We start from the raw sequence: 20,363 nt of genomic DNA, 5'->3' as shown, positions 1-20,363 counted from the left end.
CACTCGCCTCCCTGCTGACTATAAAATGTTTTTGTTTTTGTTTTAAGTTGGAATAAGAAAAAAGAAAAAATGCTGTGATGACTAGCATCAATTCTTGTAGGCCCCCACTTGCCCAAATGGGCCCAAGTGTTGATGTGGGACCTCTTTGCCAGTGCCTCCCCCAGAACCTTTGGGTGCTCATTTAAGGGGTTGAGCCTGGCCTGTGGGCAGCAGTGTAGTGGCAAATTCAGAAGCGTAGGGTCCCTTCATGATAGTCACAACCGCACCCCTCGCAGTGACACCCCTATAAGATTACACAGCCTTCTAAGATTATGCAATAGTCTTATAATTATACAATATTAATCATTTGGGATATATTGCAATGATCAATGCAGGTCTCCATGTGTTGCCTTTCAGCTAGATGTGCACGTACATGGGCAAATGTTTCCAATATCTTCTTTCAGAGTGACTCAAGTTGTGTTCCCTACGAAGTTCCCTTGTTCCAGAGCTTGCATGCCTTTCTCATGAAACTGAAGCGCTGAACTTTGGAGCATACACTGGCAAAAAAGCTCCCGTTTCATGCTAATTGGGTGATTCTTAGGATGCCGGAGGCAGGGACCCTGCTGCAGAAATAGTAGCAGGCCTTCAGTCCTCCTGTGACCTTTGCCTTTGGCCCTGAAGTCCAGCCCCAGAAGAAAGAACATTGTGACGTTCAACAAAGAACTTCACTAAAGATATCCTCTTCCCTCGGAGAACACCCTCTGGAATTGAAGCATCTCACTCCACTTGCCTGAGTTGCCGTTCAACTCAGCTTAAGAAATATGGAGGGTCCTGCCGGGTCCTGTGGGGACCACAAGAGACCTTGCATCCAGTTCACATCCATTCAGCTGCCCATTGTTGTCCTCGTTCATCTGAGAGACTTCTGTGGAACCTGCCTCGAAGCCGTGGACGGTATGAGCAGCATGGACAACGTGGACCCTGTTCCGGGCCTTCTTCCGCAGCAGGCAGCTGAAGACCTTCTTGAAGCCCTTGCGGAAGTGCTTGGAGACCAGGGCGTAGACAATGGGGTTGAGGCAAGAGTTGGCATAGGCCATGCAGTGGGAGAGGAGCCGGAAGGCGTAGGTGGTCTGGTTGAAAGGGAAGTCTCCGTAGAGGTAACGCAGCACGACGACGTGGTAGGGCAGCCAGCAGAGGCAGAAGAGGACAGTCACGATGATGATCATCTTGGTCACTTTGCGCTTGGCCTTCTTAGACTCGGACATGTCCTCCAGGGGGTCCACCGCAGTCCACAGGTATTTAATCGTCCGCGTGTAGGAGAGGCTGACAATCAGCACCGGGATGACGTAGCCAAAAGTGAAGGTACAGGTGTCCATGATCTTCCGCCGCCATTCCTCCCATCCTGGCACACAGATGTAGCTGCCCTCCCATTCAATCAGGTCGTAGTAGCTCAGGTAGGGCCCCGAAAAGATCACGGAGAGGCCCCAAATGGCGGCCATCGCTGCCACTGCGTTGCAGGGCGTCCGCAACTCCCGGGACCGCAGCGGGTATCGGATGGCCAGGTATCTGCCAGAAAAGTCAACAGAGTTAAGCATTGCTGAGGATTATCTGCACCATTTATCTTCTCCCTCTGACCACTCATTGTCGTCCCACCATTACTCCCCAGGCTGAGCCTTCTCCCCTTGGGGGTGCCCCAGCTGGTTCCTCCCACCACTCCTTTGCACCCAACGCTCACACACCCTAAGATCAGCCTAATTTTATGTGGCCCTCAGTCTAAGTCCGTATGCCTTCTGCAAGGACTCTGTTCGGAAGTCTGGCAAGAGCAATCTGCTTCTTCTCCCCTGGTAGGCAGAGGGTGGGGGGAGGAAGAGGGAGAAGGGAAAGAAGGGGGTGTTGCACCCCAGGGAGCAGAAACGACAAGCGACTGATACAGACCATCTGTTTCTCCTCCAGGGGAGAAAACCAGGATGGGGGTGGTTTATTTTGACAGCTGTGGAAAGGCGTCAGATTGACATGACAGCCAAGAGCACGGGTTGGCCACATATCACGTCTCGAGATGAGTAAGAGGAACTGCCAGGCAGACCAGGGAAGGTCTGTAAGTTCAGAGAGTCAGGGGATTGAGCCAAAAAATGTGGGGCCTGGGGGTTTGTAGGGTGTACTGGATGAAGGCATTGTAAAAGGTAAAGGGAGCCCTGACCATTAGGTCCAGTTGTAGCCAACTCTGGGGTTGCGGTGCTCATCTCATTTTACTGGTCAAGGGAGCCGGCATACAGCTTCCGGGTCATGTGGCCAGCATCTGGAGAACCAGAGCAGCGCACCGTTTACCTTCCTGCCAGAGCGGTACCTATTTATCTACTTGCACTTTGACATGCTTTCGAACTGCTAGGTTGGCAGGAGCAGGGAAAGAGCAACGGGAGCTCACCTCGTCACGGGGATTCAAACCGCCGACCTTCTGATCGGCAAATCCTAGGCTCTGTGGTTTAACCCACAGCACCACCCGCGTCTCTTACGAAGGCATTGTAAGCCAATGCAAAACAGCAAGCCCCTAAATGCACATTGTCCAAACATGCTCCAAGCTTTATTCCTTTTATTTCAAATGGTTGCACAAAATAAAACACTAAGTACTGTATAACAACTGCATTATGTTTGCAATCCTACGGCCCCCATGTTTGCACATTTGAGGAGGGAAGACAGGCGGGTAGTGAGGACAAAGAGGAGGGGGAAACAAGGCCAGGGACCCCTGGGTTCCAGCAATAGGACCCCTCCTGCAGGCTGCATTGTGGGTTACTCAAATTTTTACTGAATTGGGAGTAAAATATCGAACGTGGCAAAGCAAGTTTTACTAATTTATTGTTGTTGTTGTTGTTTCTATTTATTTATACATGTAGCGTATTTAATTAAATTATTAATAATCAGATTATAAACATAAATTTAAAGAGACAACATAGGCAAAATAGCATATATATTTGCAAAACCACATGCAAATGTATGGGTTGTGTGCAACAAATTCTACTCAGAGTAAGCCCATTAATGGATCCAATTTCAGTGAGTCTTTTCTGAGTAACTTTGGTGACAACATTATGAGAAGAGTTTAATAGTTCATTTTGATTTAAACTACAAGCTGTTTTGATGGTTCTGCTCTGCAAGGTTACAAAGAGACAAAGGGGGGGGATACATTTATGCTTCAGTTACTCATAATTTATAGAAAAATCTGACAAAAGCAGAGTTGATTTTATTATCATATTGTACTATGTTTTTAATAATACTACTAATAATTCCTCCAATACTGAACTTTATAAATTAGGGACTGAAATTTCAGGGACTGAAATAGGGTGGGGGCGGGGGTAGAGGAGAGACCTGAATTTGTGCAAAGTTCTTATTTTAGCTCAGCCTCACCACCACCGCCCAGCATCAAGCAGCAAGACAGTGTGGTCTAGGGTTAGAGTGTCAGACTGAAAAAAGGTAAAGGACTCCTGGACAGTTAAGTTCAGTCCAAGGCGACTATGGGGTTGTTGCGCTCATCTCGCTTTCAGACCTCTTTCCGGGTCATGTGGCCAGCACGACTAAACGGCTTCTGGCACATCGGGACACCGTGACGGAAACCAGAGTGCACGGAAACGCCATTTACCTTCCCGCCACAGCGGTACCTATTTGTCTACTTGCACTGGTGTGCTTTCAAACTGCTAGGTTGGGCAGGAGCTGGGACAGAGCAACGGGAGCTCACCCCGTTGGGGGGATTTGAACCGCTGACCTACTGATCAGCAAGCCCAAGAGGCTCAGTGGTTTAGACCACAGTGCCACCCACGTGTCAGACCAGGACCTGGGAGACACCACGGTTTAAAGTCCTGCTCAACCATGAAACTCACTGGGGCTCTCTTGGGCCAGTCACTGCTTCTCAACCTAACCCACTTTGCAGAGTTGCCGTGGGGGTTAAATGAGGAACAGGGCAAACCATGTAAGCCACCTTGATCTCCTTGGAGCAAAAGGTGGGATATAAATGCTCAGTTGGTGGAGCATGACACTCTTAATCTCAGGGTTGTGGGTTTGAGCCCCACGCTGTGCAAAAAATCCCTGCACTGCAGGGAGTTGGACTAGATGAATCGGGATCTCCTATTATTATTTTTTAGTGCAGGGGTCTCCATTACCTGTCTACAGAGACGGCTGCCAGGGTGAAACTGCTGGCATACATAGTAAGGTAGATGAAGAAGTGGACAGCCTTGCACATGAACGACCCAAAGACCCAGCCCTCCAGGGAGTAGATGGTGGCCTGGAAAGGCACGCAGCAGATGATGAAGAAGAAGTCTGCCAGGCTGAGGTTGAGGATGAAGAGGTTGGTGCTGTTGTGCCCCACCTGCCCGTTCCGCAGCAGCACGGCCAGGACTAGGCTGTTGCCGATGGTGCCCAGAAGAAAGATCAAGGAGAAGACGACAGGGACGATGACACTGGCCAGGCTGAACTGGTGGGCATCAGAGGCGTTCCAGTGTCCAGCCAAGCTGGCAAAGTCTTCCTGTTCGGTCATTATTAGTATTATTTTTAATCTGTGGGAGAATGGTGGGAGAAAGAGACTGTGAGGGTCTTGCAATGGAAGCTGTATATGAAATAATAATCCAAATAATCCAAATCTTGCACCAAGGGGAAATCTGGCTTTTGAACCCAAAAGAACCCAGAAGAACCCAGAAGAAGAGCCTTGATATATTGGATGAAAAGTCCATATGCTCTGGCTCCCTTTTTACAAGAGCGGCCAACCAGAAATCTCTGGGAAGCTTCTCCTTTATCCAGTCTTAAATTCAGGGTTCCATATTTCTGCAACAAGGCAATTTTTTTAAAAAAAAACAATCTTGCGAAAATTCATTAGTGTTTTAGTGCAATTTCCCCCCGAAAATAAACATTTTTCTGTGTGCAGTTTTGAGTAGTAAATGCATTTTTGAAAGCAATCTTACCCGATATAATTCATTTTAAATTTTTTTTGTTTTGCTATATATATTGCTATATATATATATATATTGCCCCCAATATATGTATTTTGGCAAACACAGCAAAAGTCGGAGAAATATAAATTTTGACGAATCGGTTTGTTTCAGCTAATCATGCTAATGTATTCATTTGGGAAGTGAAAATTAGGGAGTTTCTCAAAACAAAATCGAATTTCTCTCCCATCATAGGAACATAGGAAACTGCCTTGTTCCACATTAGACCACTGGTCCATCTACCTCTGTCCTGTCTCCATTGACTGGCAGTGGCTTTCCAGGGTTTCAAGAAGGAGACATTTCCAACCTGGGACCTTCTGCATGCAAAGAGACAGTGTGGTGTAATGGTTAGAGTGTTGGACCAGGACATGGGAGAGTAGGGTTTAAATCTCCACCCAGCCATTGGGTGTGCTTGGGCCAGTCACCATCTCTTAGCCTAACCTACTTCACAGGGTTGTTGTGAGGATGAAATGGGGGAGGAGAACCATGTACCCCACCTTGAGGTTCTTGGGAGGTAAGGTAAAGGTAAAGGGACCCGTGACCATTAGGTCCAGTCATGGCTGATTCTGGGGTTGCGGCGCTCATCTTGCTTTATTGGCTGAGGAAGCCGGCGTACAGCTTCCGGGTCATGTGGCCAGCATGACTAAGCCGCTTCTGGCGAACCAGAGCAGTGCACGGAAACGCCGTTTACCTTCCCGCCAGAGCGGTACCTATTTATCTACTTCCACTCTGACGTGCTTTCGAACTGCTAGGTTGGCAGGAGCAGGGACCGAGCAACGGGAGCTCACCCCGTCATGGGGATTCGAACTGCCGACCTTCTGATCAGCAAGTCCTAGGCTCTGCGGTTATATAGATGGTATATAAATGTAAGAAGAAGGAGAAAGAGAAGAAGGGGAACTATTTCATCCTTGCACCACAGCACAGGAGCCCTTGATCTGTTGAACCCCAGCCCGGGAGTTGCTGAATGAAGCCTAGATTTAATCTGTGAGTGGTAAAAATTTGCCTTGAAAATGAGCAACTCCCAAACTGCAGATCTCTCATTACTCAGTGTCAGTCAAAGTGTCTTAGCCTTTTCCCAAGAAAGGTTTTTAATCTAAATATTTGGCAATGGGAAACAAATACTCAGTGTTGAATTATGCGTGGAGGGGGAGGGAAATACAAGCCTGATATTTGCTACTACATCTCTAGTCGCTGTAAATTTAATACTGGTATTACTTCACTCACATTCTGTGCGAAGATGATGGACTACAGCTGGGCAGAGCTGTTCCCAGTGCAGCAATAAGATTCAAGGGGCGAATCAACACACTTGCCCAGAAAATCGGTTTTATTACGCTAGAGAAATATATGACTCTGACGTCCGTCCGTCCCTCTCCCGCACCCCCCCGGCTTTTCGATTTTGTTTTGCTAAATCAACAGTCGTGAGCCTTGCACAGAGAAAGGAGAGTTATAATCGCCAGTCTCTCTTGCAACACAGCTCTAAATTAACAGTTTTGGACACAATTTGATGCTTTAGCGAGGATGTTGAGGTGGGCTCAGGTTCAAATCCACACTCGGCCAGAGGGGGGCCATGGGACCTACTTTACAGAGGACAATCCTCTGATTGAAGGACTACCCTCCATTTGAAGGACCAGAAAGGGTATTTGAAGGACCAGAAAGGCAGAAGGTGGTATTCAGCTAAGGTCACATTCACACTATACATTGAAAAAGCACTGTGAGTCATTGCTTCTGCCCAAGGAATTCTGGGAAGTGTAGTATGTTAAACATGCTGGTAATTGTTAGGGGATCCCTATTCCCCTCACAGAGCTACAATTCCCAGAGTTCCCTATGAAGAGGGACTTATTGGGGATTGTAGCTTAGGGGGGATAGGGGTTCTCCTAACAAACAGCAGCTCCCATAATCCTTTGGGGGAAGAAATCATGACTGTTTAAAGTGGGATGATGTGAATGTGGTCAATAACTCTAAATTAGGCTGTCGTTGTTTAAAGTGGGTGGATTTTAGGCAGAGGGGCTGGGTGTCTGACCTTACAAAGGACAGTCTTGTGTGTGAAGGGGCTCTCCGGCCCAAGTCTGGTTTAAAAAAGAGAGAACAGGAAGAGCAGAAACCGTGAAGAACATTGGAGGAGCCTGGCTGCTGGATCAGGCCAGTGCCCATCTAGTCCAGCATTCATTTCCCACAATGGCTGTGGGAAGCCCACAAGCAGGATCTGAGCACTATGGTGCCGTCTCTGCTTAGCCAATGTGGTTAATAGCTATTCATAGCCGCAGTCCATTGATACAGGGCCGGGCTGCCCATGAGGCACGGTGAAGCAGCTGCTTCAGGTGGCAGAAGCTGAAGAGGGGCCACCCCTGCAGGCCCACCCTGCAGCCTCAGCCACCGGCAGTAGGGCAGGTTCCCAGTGAGATCTGCCACCACAGGTAAGGGAGGTCAGAGAGGCTTTGGTGACATGGCGGCACTTTCTCATTTTGCCTCAGGTGGTGAAATGGAAAGATGGGGGGAAAGGTGCCTCAGGTTGCCTAGCAACAGTTAGCTCTGGACAACAGATTTAGGAGGCCCACAGCCACCTCGTCACCATCTTCTCCAGTATTGTGATAAAATAAAAAATAAATAAGAGAGGACAATTTTAATACCAGGACCATAGGCCAGGCAATGGAAGAACATAAGAAGCTGCTTTATAGTGAGTCTATCTAGCTTAGTATTGCCTACACAGACTGGCAGCAGCTCTACTTGGAGAGTCTATCTAGCTTAGTATTGCCTACACAGACCGGCAGCAGCTCTACTTGGAGATGTCAGGGAATGAATCTGGGACCTTCTGCATGCAAAGCAGATGCTCTCTCACTGAGCTAGGGCTCTTGAGCAAAACACAGGAAGCGGCCTCATACTGAGTCAAATCCTTGTTCCATCTAGCTCAGTAGTGGCCCCACTGACTGGCAGCAGCTCTCTGGGATTATGATGAAACAGATCTCTGCCTGCTACTGCACTGGTGTTTCAATGCCATTAAGGCACGCATTGCCAATATCTTTTCCAGTCCAGTTCACACTTCTTGACTTAATTATATGTATCCCATGGACATCTTATAAACCTCAAAAGCAGGCAAATGTTGACAAAGTGTGTGTGTATGTGGTTGAGATTTGTATCTTTCCCCATGGCTTAAAAGCAAAATCATCCAGGAAAGGGGTCCAGATTCATTTAGAACTATGGATTTTATCTAATATAAATGTCTGCATTGGTAAGCTTAATTGTGTATATCTTCAGGATGAAGAGCTTCCAGGTTAGAAGGTATCCTTTTCTGTGCTCAGTCACTGAGCTTGCTGAGTGAGCTTTTGTAAGACTCGTTCTTTCAGCCCAGTCTACCTCACTGGACTGTTGTGAAGGTAAAATGGAAGGGGGGCACAATATATGCCACCCTGGGAGAAAGAAAGAATAAAAATATAATAAATAGCAATTTTTCAGGAAGCCATCATCCCCGTCACATTCCATTTCCAGAAGAATCACTTGGGTCCATTCTACAGAAAGCAATGGAGGGTTATGCCAAGATTCTACTGAGGACGCATCAACATTTACGGCTTAACCTCAGCTGGGATTCCTCACTGCTTAGGGCATTTGCAAAGTATCTTTCTTCACCTCTGAGTCTGCCAGTCAGAAGGGGACACTTCCAGGAAAATAAGCTTCCCACCACCACCATGCCTCTCGTTTTTAAAATATCAAGCACTGGCTGTGAAGTTGAAAAAATGCCTTATAATAAATAATAATAAATTTTTATTTATACTCCGCCCTTCCTGGTTCAAAAACCGGGTTCAGGGCGGCTAACAACAAATTTAAAACACTTTAAAACACTTCATTATAAAAGCAGCATAAAATACAGTATAAAAACATGAATAACAATAAAATTCAAAAATCAGTTAGATAATCCCCAGCGCTAGCTGGTTGAATTGGTCCTACTTGGGCCAGTAAGGAGACCAGGGGAGAATTAGCTGTGGGGTCTCAGAGTGGGTGATCTTCATAAAAGGGGAGGGGGAAGGAAGAGAAGGGAAATAAAAGATCAGGCTGAATTCAAATTAAAGGCCAGGCGGAATCACTCTGTCTTACAGGCCTGATGGAAGGAGGTTAAATCCTGAAGCCTTGAGGTGATGATGAACCCAGAACTGGGGTGGGTTAGGAAAAAACCACAAACAAACAAACAAACAAACACAACTTACCTACTTCTGTGTCTTTAACACAAACATGCAGATGAGTCTCCCCTGCCACACACACACACACACACACACACACACACAGAGGTCTCCATATGACACTTCACCTCCTTAATTTCTTTGCATATTTAGAGGAGGAGGAGGAGGAGGAGGAGGAGGCGCAGCCCTCTTCTAACTGCTCCCTCTTACTATCTCTTCTGCAAAGTGGAAGATAGAGTGGAAGATATCTCATTTAGAAAGTCCACAGAATACCTGCTATGCATGCAGGAGGTCCCAAGTTCAATTCCCAGCATCTCCAGGTGTGACTTCTCCTAAAACCTAAAACCCTGGAGATCTGCTGCTAGTAAGTGTAGACAATATTGAGCTAAATGGACCGGTGGGTCTGACTCAGTATAAGGCAGCATCCCGTGCTCTATTATGACAACTTCGGCACGGCAGAAGATTTTTTGTGCTTATTTCTTATTTCAATAACCCACTGTTGGTTGTTTACACACTCCCAGAGTGAGGAAAATTTGAAACCGTTTTTAATATTGTGTTTTTAAATTGCCTCTCCCCCCCTCCCCGGGACTTTAATGGTGAAGGGCGAATAAGAAATAAAATGAATGAATGATACAATACAATACAATAAAACAGTATTTCCTTTAAATGCAACTTCATGTAAGAACAGATGAGATATTAACAAGGTGTACAAGGTGTAACTCCATCCTCAGTCAAGATTCTCAGGGTGTTACAGCCACATTTGTAGCTGGTACAATTCACACTCTTGACTGCTGGTCTACAATACTGCTTGACTACAAGACTGCTTGACTACAATACACTCTTGACTGCTGGCACTGCCCGCACCTGAGAGCAAAGAGACTATCAGAAAGTCAGTGTGCCACAAGATTCTGGTAACAGCAGCAACAGCAGCCACCTAATTTTGCCCCACTTACATTTTATTTCTAAATCCATAACATAACACAATATATAATTATGCAAAAGAACCTTAACACAAGCGTAACAATGCAGTGCACAACTGTTTACCATGTGTTGAAAGAGAAAATTCGCAAGCGCATTAAATACATCCACTTAGCAATGACCACCAGGGACTGCTTAGCCTTAGTCTTGGTAATAAATGCAAGTGGCATTTGCATTAAAACCTCTCTGAGCAGACACAGAAAGGGGCCACATCCGCAGACTCGTCCCTCCTGCTTTTGCGTCTGACCACTTTAGGTCTTTGTGCAAGTTTTTCAGCTCCAGCCTACCTGATTCTCATGCACCAAACTGCTGCCTCTTCTCCTGGGCTCACAGATTTCCATTCACCTCGCCTGGTGCCTCAGCTCCACACAGGCAAGAGAGAGGATCCTGCCTGGTTGCTGCAGACCTTCGCTGCCACATCGTGGCTCCGTCTGATCCTCAGCCAGTGATGTCGGCTCCGTCCCTCCCTCTCAGCTGCACACCTCCTGCCACTGCTTCTCCACCCTCCTCCTCCTCTTTCTACTCCCCCTGATTCCACTTGGGCATTTCTCTGGCTTCGTCCCCACACTGGGATGCCAGGATCTGACCTCTTGCCCTCCACTTTAGTCAAGTCTCCCCATCACCTCTGACTGAGTCTTGAGACCTGGTCGCTTGTGCAGATTTCATTCTCTCGAAAGCCATGTGTGTTCAGTCCAAAGCACACCTTGTAGCTTGCTAGAGATTGGGGGTGGAGAGAGATTTGTTTTGCTTCACATTTTGAAGTGAAGCGAAGCTTATCCGCTGTTCCAGAAACAATGCACAAACCAAAAAACATGATTCTCTTTGCAAATTCGCACTTCTCCAGATTTTGCTTTGCTGCTCTGCAATCAGAGCGATGTGTACCAAAAATGTATATGTATCACAGAGAAGTGTGCTTAAAAATGCACAGATAAGTGAAAATGACATTCAGAAATTCATTCTGTTACAGGATGTTGCTTGCAAAACTGTGTATACTTAGAAAAATTACATAAGAAAATTGGGTCTATTAGAAAAAAAAATCCGCACTAAAATGCTGATGAATTTGCGAGGACTTGACTTGACTCTTTACCAGAAACTGATGCAGAAATATGATGTCAATATCCCCCATTTTCAGATATCCCCTCTTCCTGCCCAGTTGAGAAAACAAGGTCCAGAATGTGGCCTGCCATATGTGTTGGATAACCCCATGGTCCTCATGGGCCACCTCAGAGCCAGTTGCCTTGGCATGGATGTTGAAGGCTCCCCAAAACAGCAGTCTGGGAGTTCTCAGGGAGACTGTTCAGGGAGACTGCTGGGCAGTGAGGTGGGTGGTAAAGTAACAGAATCCCTAATCTGTCCCAATTGCCTATTGACAGGAACACACACTCTAGACCAGCCTTTCTCAACCTGGGGGTCCCGAGAGGTTGCTGAACTACAACTCCCATCACCCCTAGCTAGCAAGGCCAGAGCTCAGGGATGATGGGATTTGTAGTCCAACAACATCTGGGGACCCGCAGGTTGAGAAACGCTACTCTAGACCCTCCCTCAACCAGAGAGAGAGAGAGAGAGAATTTCTACAAACCACAGCAACTCCCCCTCCCTGACCATCAAGTCCACCCTGATGTTGCACCGAGTAACCAGATGGGCAGAGTTTGAAAGGATAGCCTGAAAACCAAGCCTTATGTGGAACAGTTGAGGGCGTTGGGTATGTTTAGCCTGGAGAAGAGAAGACTAAGAGGTGATAGGATAGCCACCTTAAAATATCTGAAGAGCTGCCATGTGGACAATGGAGCAAGCTTGTTTTCTGCTGCTCCAGAGGCTGGGACCTGAAACAATGGATTCAAATGGGAAGAAAGGAGATTACTTCTAAACATTATGAAGAACTTTATGGTAAGAGCAGTGGAAAGCACTATTTCAGAAGGTGGTAGACCCTCCTTCATTGGAGGTTTTTAAGCAGAGTTTGGATGGACATCTGTGAAGGATTCTTTAGTGGTGATTCCTACATTGAAGGGGGTTGGATTAGATCAGGCCTAGGCAAACTCGGCCCTCCAGATGTTTTGGGACTACAACTCCCATCATCCCTAGCTAAAAGGACCAGTGGTCAGGGATGATGGGAATTGTAGTCTCAAAACATCTGGAGGGCCAAGTTTGCCTATGCCTGGATTAGACGACCATTGGGGTCACTTAACTCTTTTATGATACTAAATCCCCTATTCAACTACACCAAGGCCACATTTAGACCATATGTTTAAAGCACTAAGGGACCACTCCAAACAGTCATGGCTTCGCCGAAAGAACTCTGTGAGCTGCCATTTGTTAAGGGTGCTGAGAGTTCTTAGGGGACCCTTTCCCCCCTCCCAGAGCTATGATTTCTAGAGTGGTTTAACAGTAAAGCCCTCTTCCCTGGGAACTCTGGGAATTTTCTGTAATACACGCTTCTCTGAATTTTGCAACACAGTTATCTAGCCAAGCAATGTTTACAAAAATGCATATACTAGTATAAAGTGTGCATATAAATGTGCATATAAATCTGTGAGAAGAATATGCAGAAATGCATTATATTATGATCAATTGCTTTGCAAAAAAAAAAAACCCACCCGTTTGCTTACAAAGAATGTGTTTATTAAAATGTTGATGAATTTTCATTAGGAAGGTTTTTTCAAATGGCAAATTGCTGCAGAAGTATGGAGAACTGAACTCATGATTGGAAAACGGAGGAACACAGAGAAGCGAAACTGACAGATTCCATTGCTACTGGCAACCCTATCTTAGAGGCTGCTGCAAAGGCAATTGTCTTGGTGAGTTGCAGTTCAGGACTGTGCACGGTCCCCCTTCCTCAATCCAGGCTGACCAAGAGAACACCTAACCTGGATCCAAATCATTTGAGAGACAGTAGGGGTAATGCTTCATTAGCAGTTTTTTATTGTTGATTTTTTTAAAAAAAGAAACATTATTTAACCTTGTGTATATCTTCTGATATACATAAAAATGTAATGCTGCCATCACTCAATCTCTATTGGAGGATTTGTAGTGGCACATTACAACCTTGGATTTGCATGAAGCCAGGGGGTGGGACAAGCACAAAAGAGCCGGTTGCTCAACAGCTCCAAATGAATTTGGGCATCTGAGGCAGGGGCCAGGGCTAATGTTTAACTAGGTTTTTATTTTTTGTAAAACAAACTTGATTAGATCTCTCACATTACATAAAATAAATATAATATTCAGATTATTCTTTAATATTTTGCTGCATAGGAAATTATTAGAATCATCTACATTTATAATTTATTCTTCCTAAATTCAACAAGCAGTTCCATTTATCCTTACATTTTTTTTCTCTTTCTTGTCCCTAATCAAATGTATTATTGTGGGGGTTAGAAAATACTGCATCTCCTTCCCCCCACCACGGTAGAAAGCAGAAGGATTCAATCTTGTGGGGTACCTGATAGGGTTGCCCTATTTTGAAGAGCAAAAAAAGAGGACACATTTGCCAACTTCTACTTTTAACTATGGATTGCTAGGGCGACTCTCATTTTCCATACCCATGAAAAAGAGGGTGTGTCCTGGAAAAAGAGGACAAATGGCAACCCTAGCTTGCAAGCCCCTCCCCTGAGGGGAAGCGTTTGTGGATGACTATCCTGATAGCGCCTGCAGCTCTTCCACCTGACACCCCCCCTGACAGCTCTGGTCTACTCCAGGCAGTCTGATCCAACCCAGAGTGATTTGGTGCTGCCTTGACCTGACTCAACCCAAGACCAGATGACCCCAAACCAGCCCAATCTGGGATTCAGAATTTGGCTGGATTTGGGACAAGTCCCTCCTGCGGTGCAGGCACAGGCTGAAAAGAAACGAAATCATCAAAATTAGTTTCTATCTAGAAATGACTTTAGGAGCAGGAACCTGATGACATTCAAACCAATCTTTTGCTCATCCGCTAGCTATCATTCCTTTACCACTGACGGGTAATCTTCAGAGGATGCCGATTCATATAGCAATCTTTTGCGAAAGTGCTGCTGGCCTCTCCAGTAGCATACAAATCAAATCCAGTGGTCTACAGATCTCTCTGCCTTCATAACCATTTTTTTTTAACTTTAGGAATGGTAAATTAATTTTGCGTTGTGTTGCATTGAAAGTGGGAAGATAATTCTTTAAAACCTGCCACCCAACACGATGGATTTTTTTTCATTGTTATATGAGGAAGGGGGAAAATATTGCAGTTACAATCCCTCAATTTAATGAGTTTCAGATTTAAATGCCCTCCCTGCTGTTTTATCTACCTGAAATAGGCATGGCATCATGACGTCTTGATAAGGATCTTTCCCTCTAACCAAAAAGTTTGCAGTTGCTTGTTGGGCTTAGTTTTAGGAGTGCCAACTGACCAGGAAAAAGAATAGATTTGCCTGTTGTTGTGCTTTTAAGAGTTGCTTGATAGGTAGAGGTTGTAATGTGATGCTTTCTTCCTTCCACTTTCCACTTTTGAGCCCCTTGTGGCAAAGTAGGTCAGTGTGCCTTGCTATTAACCAGAAGGTTGGTGGTTCAAGCCCACCCAGCTTGAATTAGATAAGCCTGGATAGCTCAGTTGATTAGAGCATGGTGCTGATAATACCAGGGTTGCAGGTTCAATTCCTCTATGGGATGGCTGCATATTCCTGCATTTCAGGGGGTTGGACTAGATGATTCTCAGGGTCCCTTACGACTCTGCAATTCTATGATTTGATTGTTTGCAGGAATGAGACATTGACACCTGCTAATTCCTGCCAGCCCAGCAGATATGAAAGTGATCAGTTTAAAAGTTGGCAACTAAGCAGAAAGCTAGGTCTCAGTTCCACTTGTTGCTTTCTGCAAAACTTTTGCAGGCACAAACAGTATTAAAAGCGGGCTTCAGCACTGGATCCATAGCAACTCTTTATCACATGGCTTGATGTGCTCTCAGAGGAAATCATACATGGCTGCTGCTCCCATATTTCTACATAGCTTCAGATTGTCAATTGTTTTATTTATTATCATTGTATTTTTACGGTCAAGAATGAAGAGCTTAGTGTGGTTTTCTGCTTCAGGCACTGGAATAACTTGAGATGATTTGCTGTTGTTGTTGTTGTTGTTGTTGTTGTTGTTGTTGTTGTTATGCTTAAATCCCATCCTTCCTTAAGGTGGTGTACACAGTTCTCCCTCTCTGCATTTTATTCTCACAACAACCTTGTGAAGCAGGTCAGACTGAGAGACAGTCACTGGCCCCAGGTCATTCAGTGAGCTTCATGAGTGAGTTAGGATTTGAATCCTGGCTTCCTGGGGCCTCATCTTACACTCCAAACACTACACAACGCTGCCCCTCTTCCCCTGTGGCACACACTGGCTCTCTTGACTGGCTTTCTTGCCCCCATTTTCTATAGGAATGTCACACTGCCTCAGACCCTTGTCTTATCTATATATATATATCCTTTTGTTTCTTTCCCCATCAGCCTTCCTTTGAATCTGCTCACCCTAAAGACCTGCACTTCAAAATCATCTTCAGTGCTATTGATGCTTAGAATTCTCTCCACATCCTCAGTTAAGGTAAATAATAGCCAGACCCTTCCCCTAAGACAACTTGCTTATTCCCTTTCATCTCCAGAGAGAATTTCTGCCAAGATGGAGTTTGGAGCCGTTTTTAAAAAAAAAAATTACATAATCTGGTACATTTGCAGCTGCCTTTGCTTTTATCCTTTGGCCTTAAAATTGCATCTTCAGCCTGCTAGCTCTGCGACTCTCTGTTCAGAGTAATTTGGGAGATATGAGAAATCTTTTTAAGCGAACCGTTTTCCATGCAGAAGGCAATTTGGCAGAAGTGGGTTGTGATTATGGCCAGATTGCTTGAGATCAGTGAAGCTTCCTCTGTTAAGGTGAGTGTGGCATTGTCCCCACAAGCTCACTTTGCTTTCAGCCAGCCCCCACCTGCCAGGCTTCTTACTTACGGTATCTACAACCAGTCCAAGGGGTTTCAATGCACGCCTCCTGGTCTCAGTGTCTGTTATAGAATGCAGCAGGGAGGAGGATGAGGATGGGGACACCTAGAATGAGTTGGCTCTGCCTGTCATTGACTCTGGCGCCACCTACTGTTGGGCTCCCTGCCTTCCACCCTACCAGTCCCATTGAGCACCAACCACTGCTGAAATTCTTCCATCCTTTGTTCACTCATTGCTCTCGCTTTGCTTGTCATTAGTTTTGGCGCCACCTACAGTTAGACTCCCTCCCTCCCATTCCACCAGTCCCAATGGACACCTCAGAACATTACTACTTGAGATTACCCATGCTAAGCAGGTGCTTCATAATTGACCAGGCACCTCAGGCCTCCAGGGCTATATGGGGAAGTTCTCTTGGCCAAAAGGCATACTTAATTGTCGGGGGAAACTTGTATACCTCCTATGGACTCTGGCCCAAATGCCTCAATTCCACTAATTTTGAATACATTTTGGGGGTTTTTTTAAAAGCAAACAAATCCTCCATGTATGTAGTAAGCTAGGGTATTGAGGAGAACTTTCCTTTGTGATATACTAGCTTTCTACATTCAAGGCAGTTAGGGTTGTTGTCTTTTGTAAGATAGGAGAGGATTAAAAAAATATGAAGACCATTCCCACACTTGTAATTTCAAGCAGTAGAGTCCAGAATTCTGCCACCATGTTCTGCAAAATGTGTTGATTGCTTCTTATTTTCCCCAAAGCCTTCAATCCAAAAAGATCTGCTTCCCGCAAAGTGGAAGCCACATCCTGAAAAACAAATATCCATTAATTAGCCTTCTAGGTGATATTTTTCTCTGAACCCCACTGTAGCTGTAATTACGGTATACTAAAGTCACCCAGTGTGTTTCAGGGAAAATGTGACTGCAATCACTTTAATTAACAGGTTAAATCTGACATCTTAAAAGTTCTTGTGGAGAGAGTGTGGGAGTGAAAGAAGGGAATATTTGTGTGCTGTGTAAAGGGGTAGTGGTTTGGATTTTGTTGGTGGAAACCTGAGTTCAGATCATGGTTGGACATGGAGCAGACTGAATGAGCATGAGCCAGTCACTGTCTCTTAGCGTTTTTCTACCTGTAATTCTCAGAACTCAGAAGAAAGATGGGCCACAAACATGACAAATTAGATACAGGGGTATAGCTCCCTCTAAGTGGACCTTGGGAAATTCTTGAAGCAGTTGAGATTATTCAGTTTGCCCATAAATTGTTCTGGTGACTTCTCCTTGTTTCTCAGTGTTGGAAGTGCAACAGCAGGAATCATTCCATTTGTAATTTAAGGGTTAATTCTGTTATCAGGAAGTCAGCTAATCTAGAAGGGTGGTGATGGAGGTGTTGCTTAGCAACCTGGCAGGGTGGCACGATCTCTAGTGAGATAGCATGGTGTTTTGATTTTCTGTGTAGTTCTTAGGAACTTTTGCTCTGTACATTTAGTTGCATTTCTTCCTGCTATTTACAAGGCCTGAACCTATAAAGACAAAACCTCTCTGCTTATTTATCCTCAAATTATACTGTTTTGCTTAGTTTCCTCAGTACAATGGCACCAAGACTTTTCTCCCTGCACTGCCTGTGTCAAGCATCTTTGCTAACACACAGTGATACTGTTGTGGTTCCATTTCTGTCTACACACACCCGCTGAGTTCACTATTAGGGTGAGAAACACAACACACAGTGTGCATTTCTTGTTCCATTCACCACTGGCATGTGGCCTTCAGAACACTGTCCAGAAGGGAATACAGCCATCAATCAGAAAGAGGTTCCCTGCCCCTGCTGTAAATGAATGGATACTATTATGAGTTTGGGGTGTTGGCCCCTCTAATCCCTGAATCCAGCAAGTGTTAAAATCCAACAAAGGCTTCTAATTTTTGAAATAGCCTGGCTAGACACCTGGTGAGATGTAAGGAGAACAAAGAAAGGAGCTCTGTGAGCAGAGAGTGAGAAGGACAAAACTCGAATCCGGGTGAGTGGTTGTGGGCCAGAAGCAAAGCAGCAAGCAGAGAGAAAGAGTTTGCTGTGCCAGATCTCTTCTTGAATCCAAGACTGTGGCTATGGGAGAAATAAGACCTAACTGGAATGTTAATGCTATGAACCCCTTCATTGTAAACTCAGGTTGTATATACGTGTAAAGAAACCATATATTATAAAGACACCACAGTCTCTGCTGTGCCACATTTCCAAAAGAAAACACAAACCCTGGGTGAGCTCTTGGAATCCTGGAAATCACACACTGTTTGGAGATTAGAGTGGAGTGCAATGATAATTTAAAGCTCTCCGGTGCTGCCGCCTCTTCTGGAAGCAAATTGATCTTGCAAAAGGTTGTCCTTGGGAGGGGACAGCATAGGAGACGGTGTCATTTTCGAAATGTCAAGTTAGCTGACTCAAAAGTCATACATTTGCAAAAACCTAAAACTTGCATGCCAAGCAACCAAGTCACTGCCAGCGTGGCTTTGCCCAACTTACACAACTGGTTGCCTGCAGCATCTGTGAAGGTTTTCATCACTCTAGCCTGGCTGTTTTTTAAAGGAAGGCTTTTTTTGCTGGGTGAGAAACGTCCTTTGACACTATGTTCTTTTGTTCTTAGCATCAAAGGACAAACCTTGAACACTGGAGACAAAGCAATCCCCCAAACCCACACGTAGCATTGACTAGGTAACTTTTCTAGAAGCAAACAGCACAATGCAACCCCATTAATTGGGAATCTGCGGGTAATTTCAGCTTGTTAAATCGCATCCTTTTCAAGGCAGCCTGATTACTTAGCAGGAGATAAAAGGAGAGTTGCTTCAGTTCCTCATGCTGAGTATCAGGGTCAGAGGCTGTTGGCCCTGGTCTTCTAGAGTTGCCATGAAGAATGGAACGGCAATTTCCTGTGAGAAGGACTGTTCTGCGGTGTGGTGGCTGCATCAGGTTGGAGCCATGAATGGTGGTCATCAATGTCCCCCCTTATTGGGGATGGGGAACCTGCAGCCCTCCAGCTGCTTCTGAACTGGACATCCAAGGGTAACTCAGCTGGTTAGAGTGTGGTGCAGGTAATGCCAAGGTTGCAGGTACGAAACCTGTATGGGACAGTGGCATATTCCTGCATTGCAAGGGGTTGGACTAGATGATCCTTGGGATCCCTTCTAACTCCCACCATCATCTCCCACCATCCCTAACCACTGCCTGTGCTGGTTCATGGGAGCTGGAGGAAGAATACCTGGAGGGTCACAGGTTCCTCACCACCACCACAGAGACCAGTGTGCGATGATGACAAACGATGTAATGAATGTAACATAAGAATTTCTGCAGTGCATCAGAGCATAATTTTGATTTGGCTGTATTCGGCAAAAGATGAGCTCCCTGATAGGAGCATGTGAGATCCATAAGGGCGTTTGCTTCCTGACAGGCATGCAAGATTCAGAACGGCAGAATGATTAGAGTGCCAGACTAAGAATGAGGAGAACCAGGTTCAAATCCCCACCCAGCCATGAAGTTCATTGGGTTACCTTGAGCCAGTCGCACGCTCCTTCTCTCTCTCTCAGCCTAACCTACACCACAGGGTTGTTGTGAGGGTAAAGCGGGAAGACCCTGGCAGCCCACCCCAAACTCTGTGGATTAGGGTGGGATTAAAATTCAATCAGTAAATATTCAGACCAGCATATAAACTGGTGTTCCAAAGTATATCTACTTTATTGGTGTGTTCGCACCACCTCACCCCAGAAACAAAACTTTCACAAAGCAGTTTACAATACAACTATAAATATTATAAATATTTTCCCCATGCACCGCCTGAATTCAGTATTAGAAGGAACGAGCTGGGGACAATTCAACATCAAACTTTACATTGATTGTATGGGTTTGAGGGGCACTCGTGGGAATAAGTTATTTCATGGTCTGCAATTAATAAAGATGTGCTTGTAGAGCATAGAAGTGAGAATGCACTGCAAGCTTGTCCATGCTCACGGGCGGGGAAGGCATTATATCATTTGCAGCATGTATAATAAAGGAAGCTCCAGCCTGTCACCCTTCTCCGGGTACATATGCCAACTGACACATGCTTTTCATGCCCCCACCCCGTCCTTTGGAATGGCTTTAGATTTAAAGCAGGTCCTACCATTTTAGCACCATTTCCCCCTCTCTTTTAGGTAGCTATCCCACACTGCCACCTTTTGTCCTTTTCAGGAATTACATGTGCAAAACCCAAAGAGCCTGGATCAGGCCATGTCCACCGTTCTGTTCTCCCAGTGGCCAACCAGATACCCAGGATAGTCCACAAGAACTAGAGATGGGGGAGAAATCCGATTCTCATTGAGAGG

At 45.5% G+C, this 20,363-nt stretch overlaps 1 protein-coding gene across 2 annotated transcripts; it reads right to left on the bottom strand.

The window, feature by feature from the left end:
- Positions 1-699: 699 nt before the first annotated feature.
- On the bottom strand, positions 700-10,484 carry LOC308463535 (galanin receptor 2b-like). Of its 2 annotated transcripts, none has more exons than XM_080982020.1 (3): positions 10,378-10,484; positions 4,122-4,514; positions 700-1,542 (listed from the first exon to the last, which is right to left on the bottom strand). In XM_080982020.1, the coding sequence occupies exons 1-3, from the start codon at positions 10,386-10,388 to the stop codon at positions 792-794; spliced, it is 1,155 nt and encodes a 384-aa protein (XP_080838146.1). In that variant the 5' UTR covers positions 10,389-10,484; the 3' UTR covers positions 700-791. The 2 variants fall into 2 exon arrangements, with proteins under 2 accessions (XP_080838146.1, XP_080838145.1); XM_080982019.1 differs by lacking the exon at positions 10,378-10,484 and adding an exon at positions 6,964-7,344.
- Positions 10,485-20,363: the final 9,879 nt, after the last annotated feature.

This window comes from Podarcis pityusensis (genome assembly GCF_964106645.2).
Source record: "Podarcis pityusensis genome assembly, chromosome: 14".
Classification (NCBI taxonomy): Eukaryota; Metazoa; Chordata; class Lepidosauria; order Squamata; family Lacertidae; genus Podarcis; species Podarcis pityusensis.
Note: the sequence above shows the minus strand (reverse complement) of the source record. Positions and strands in the feature narration are given on the sequence as shown.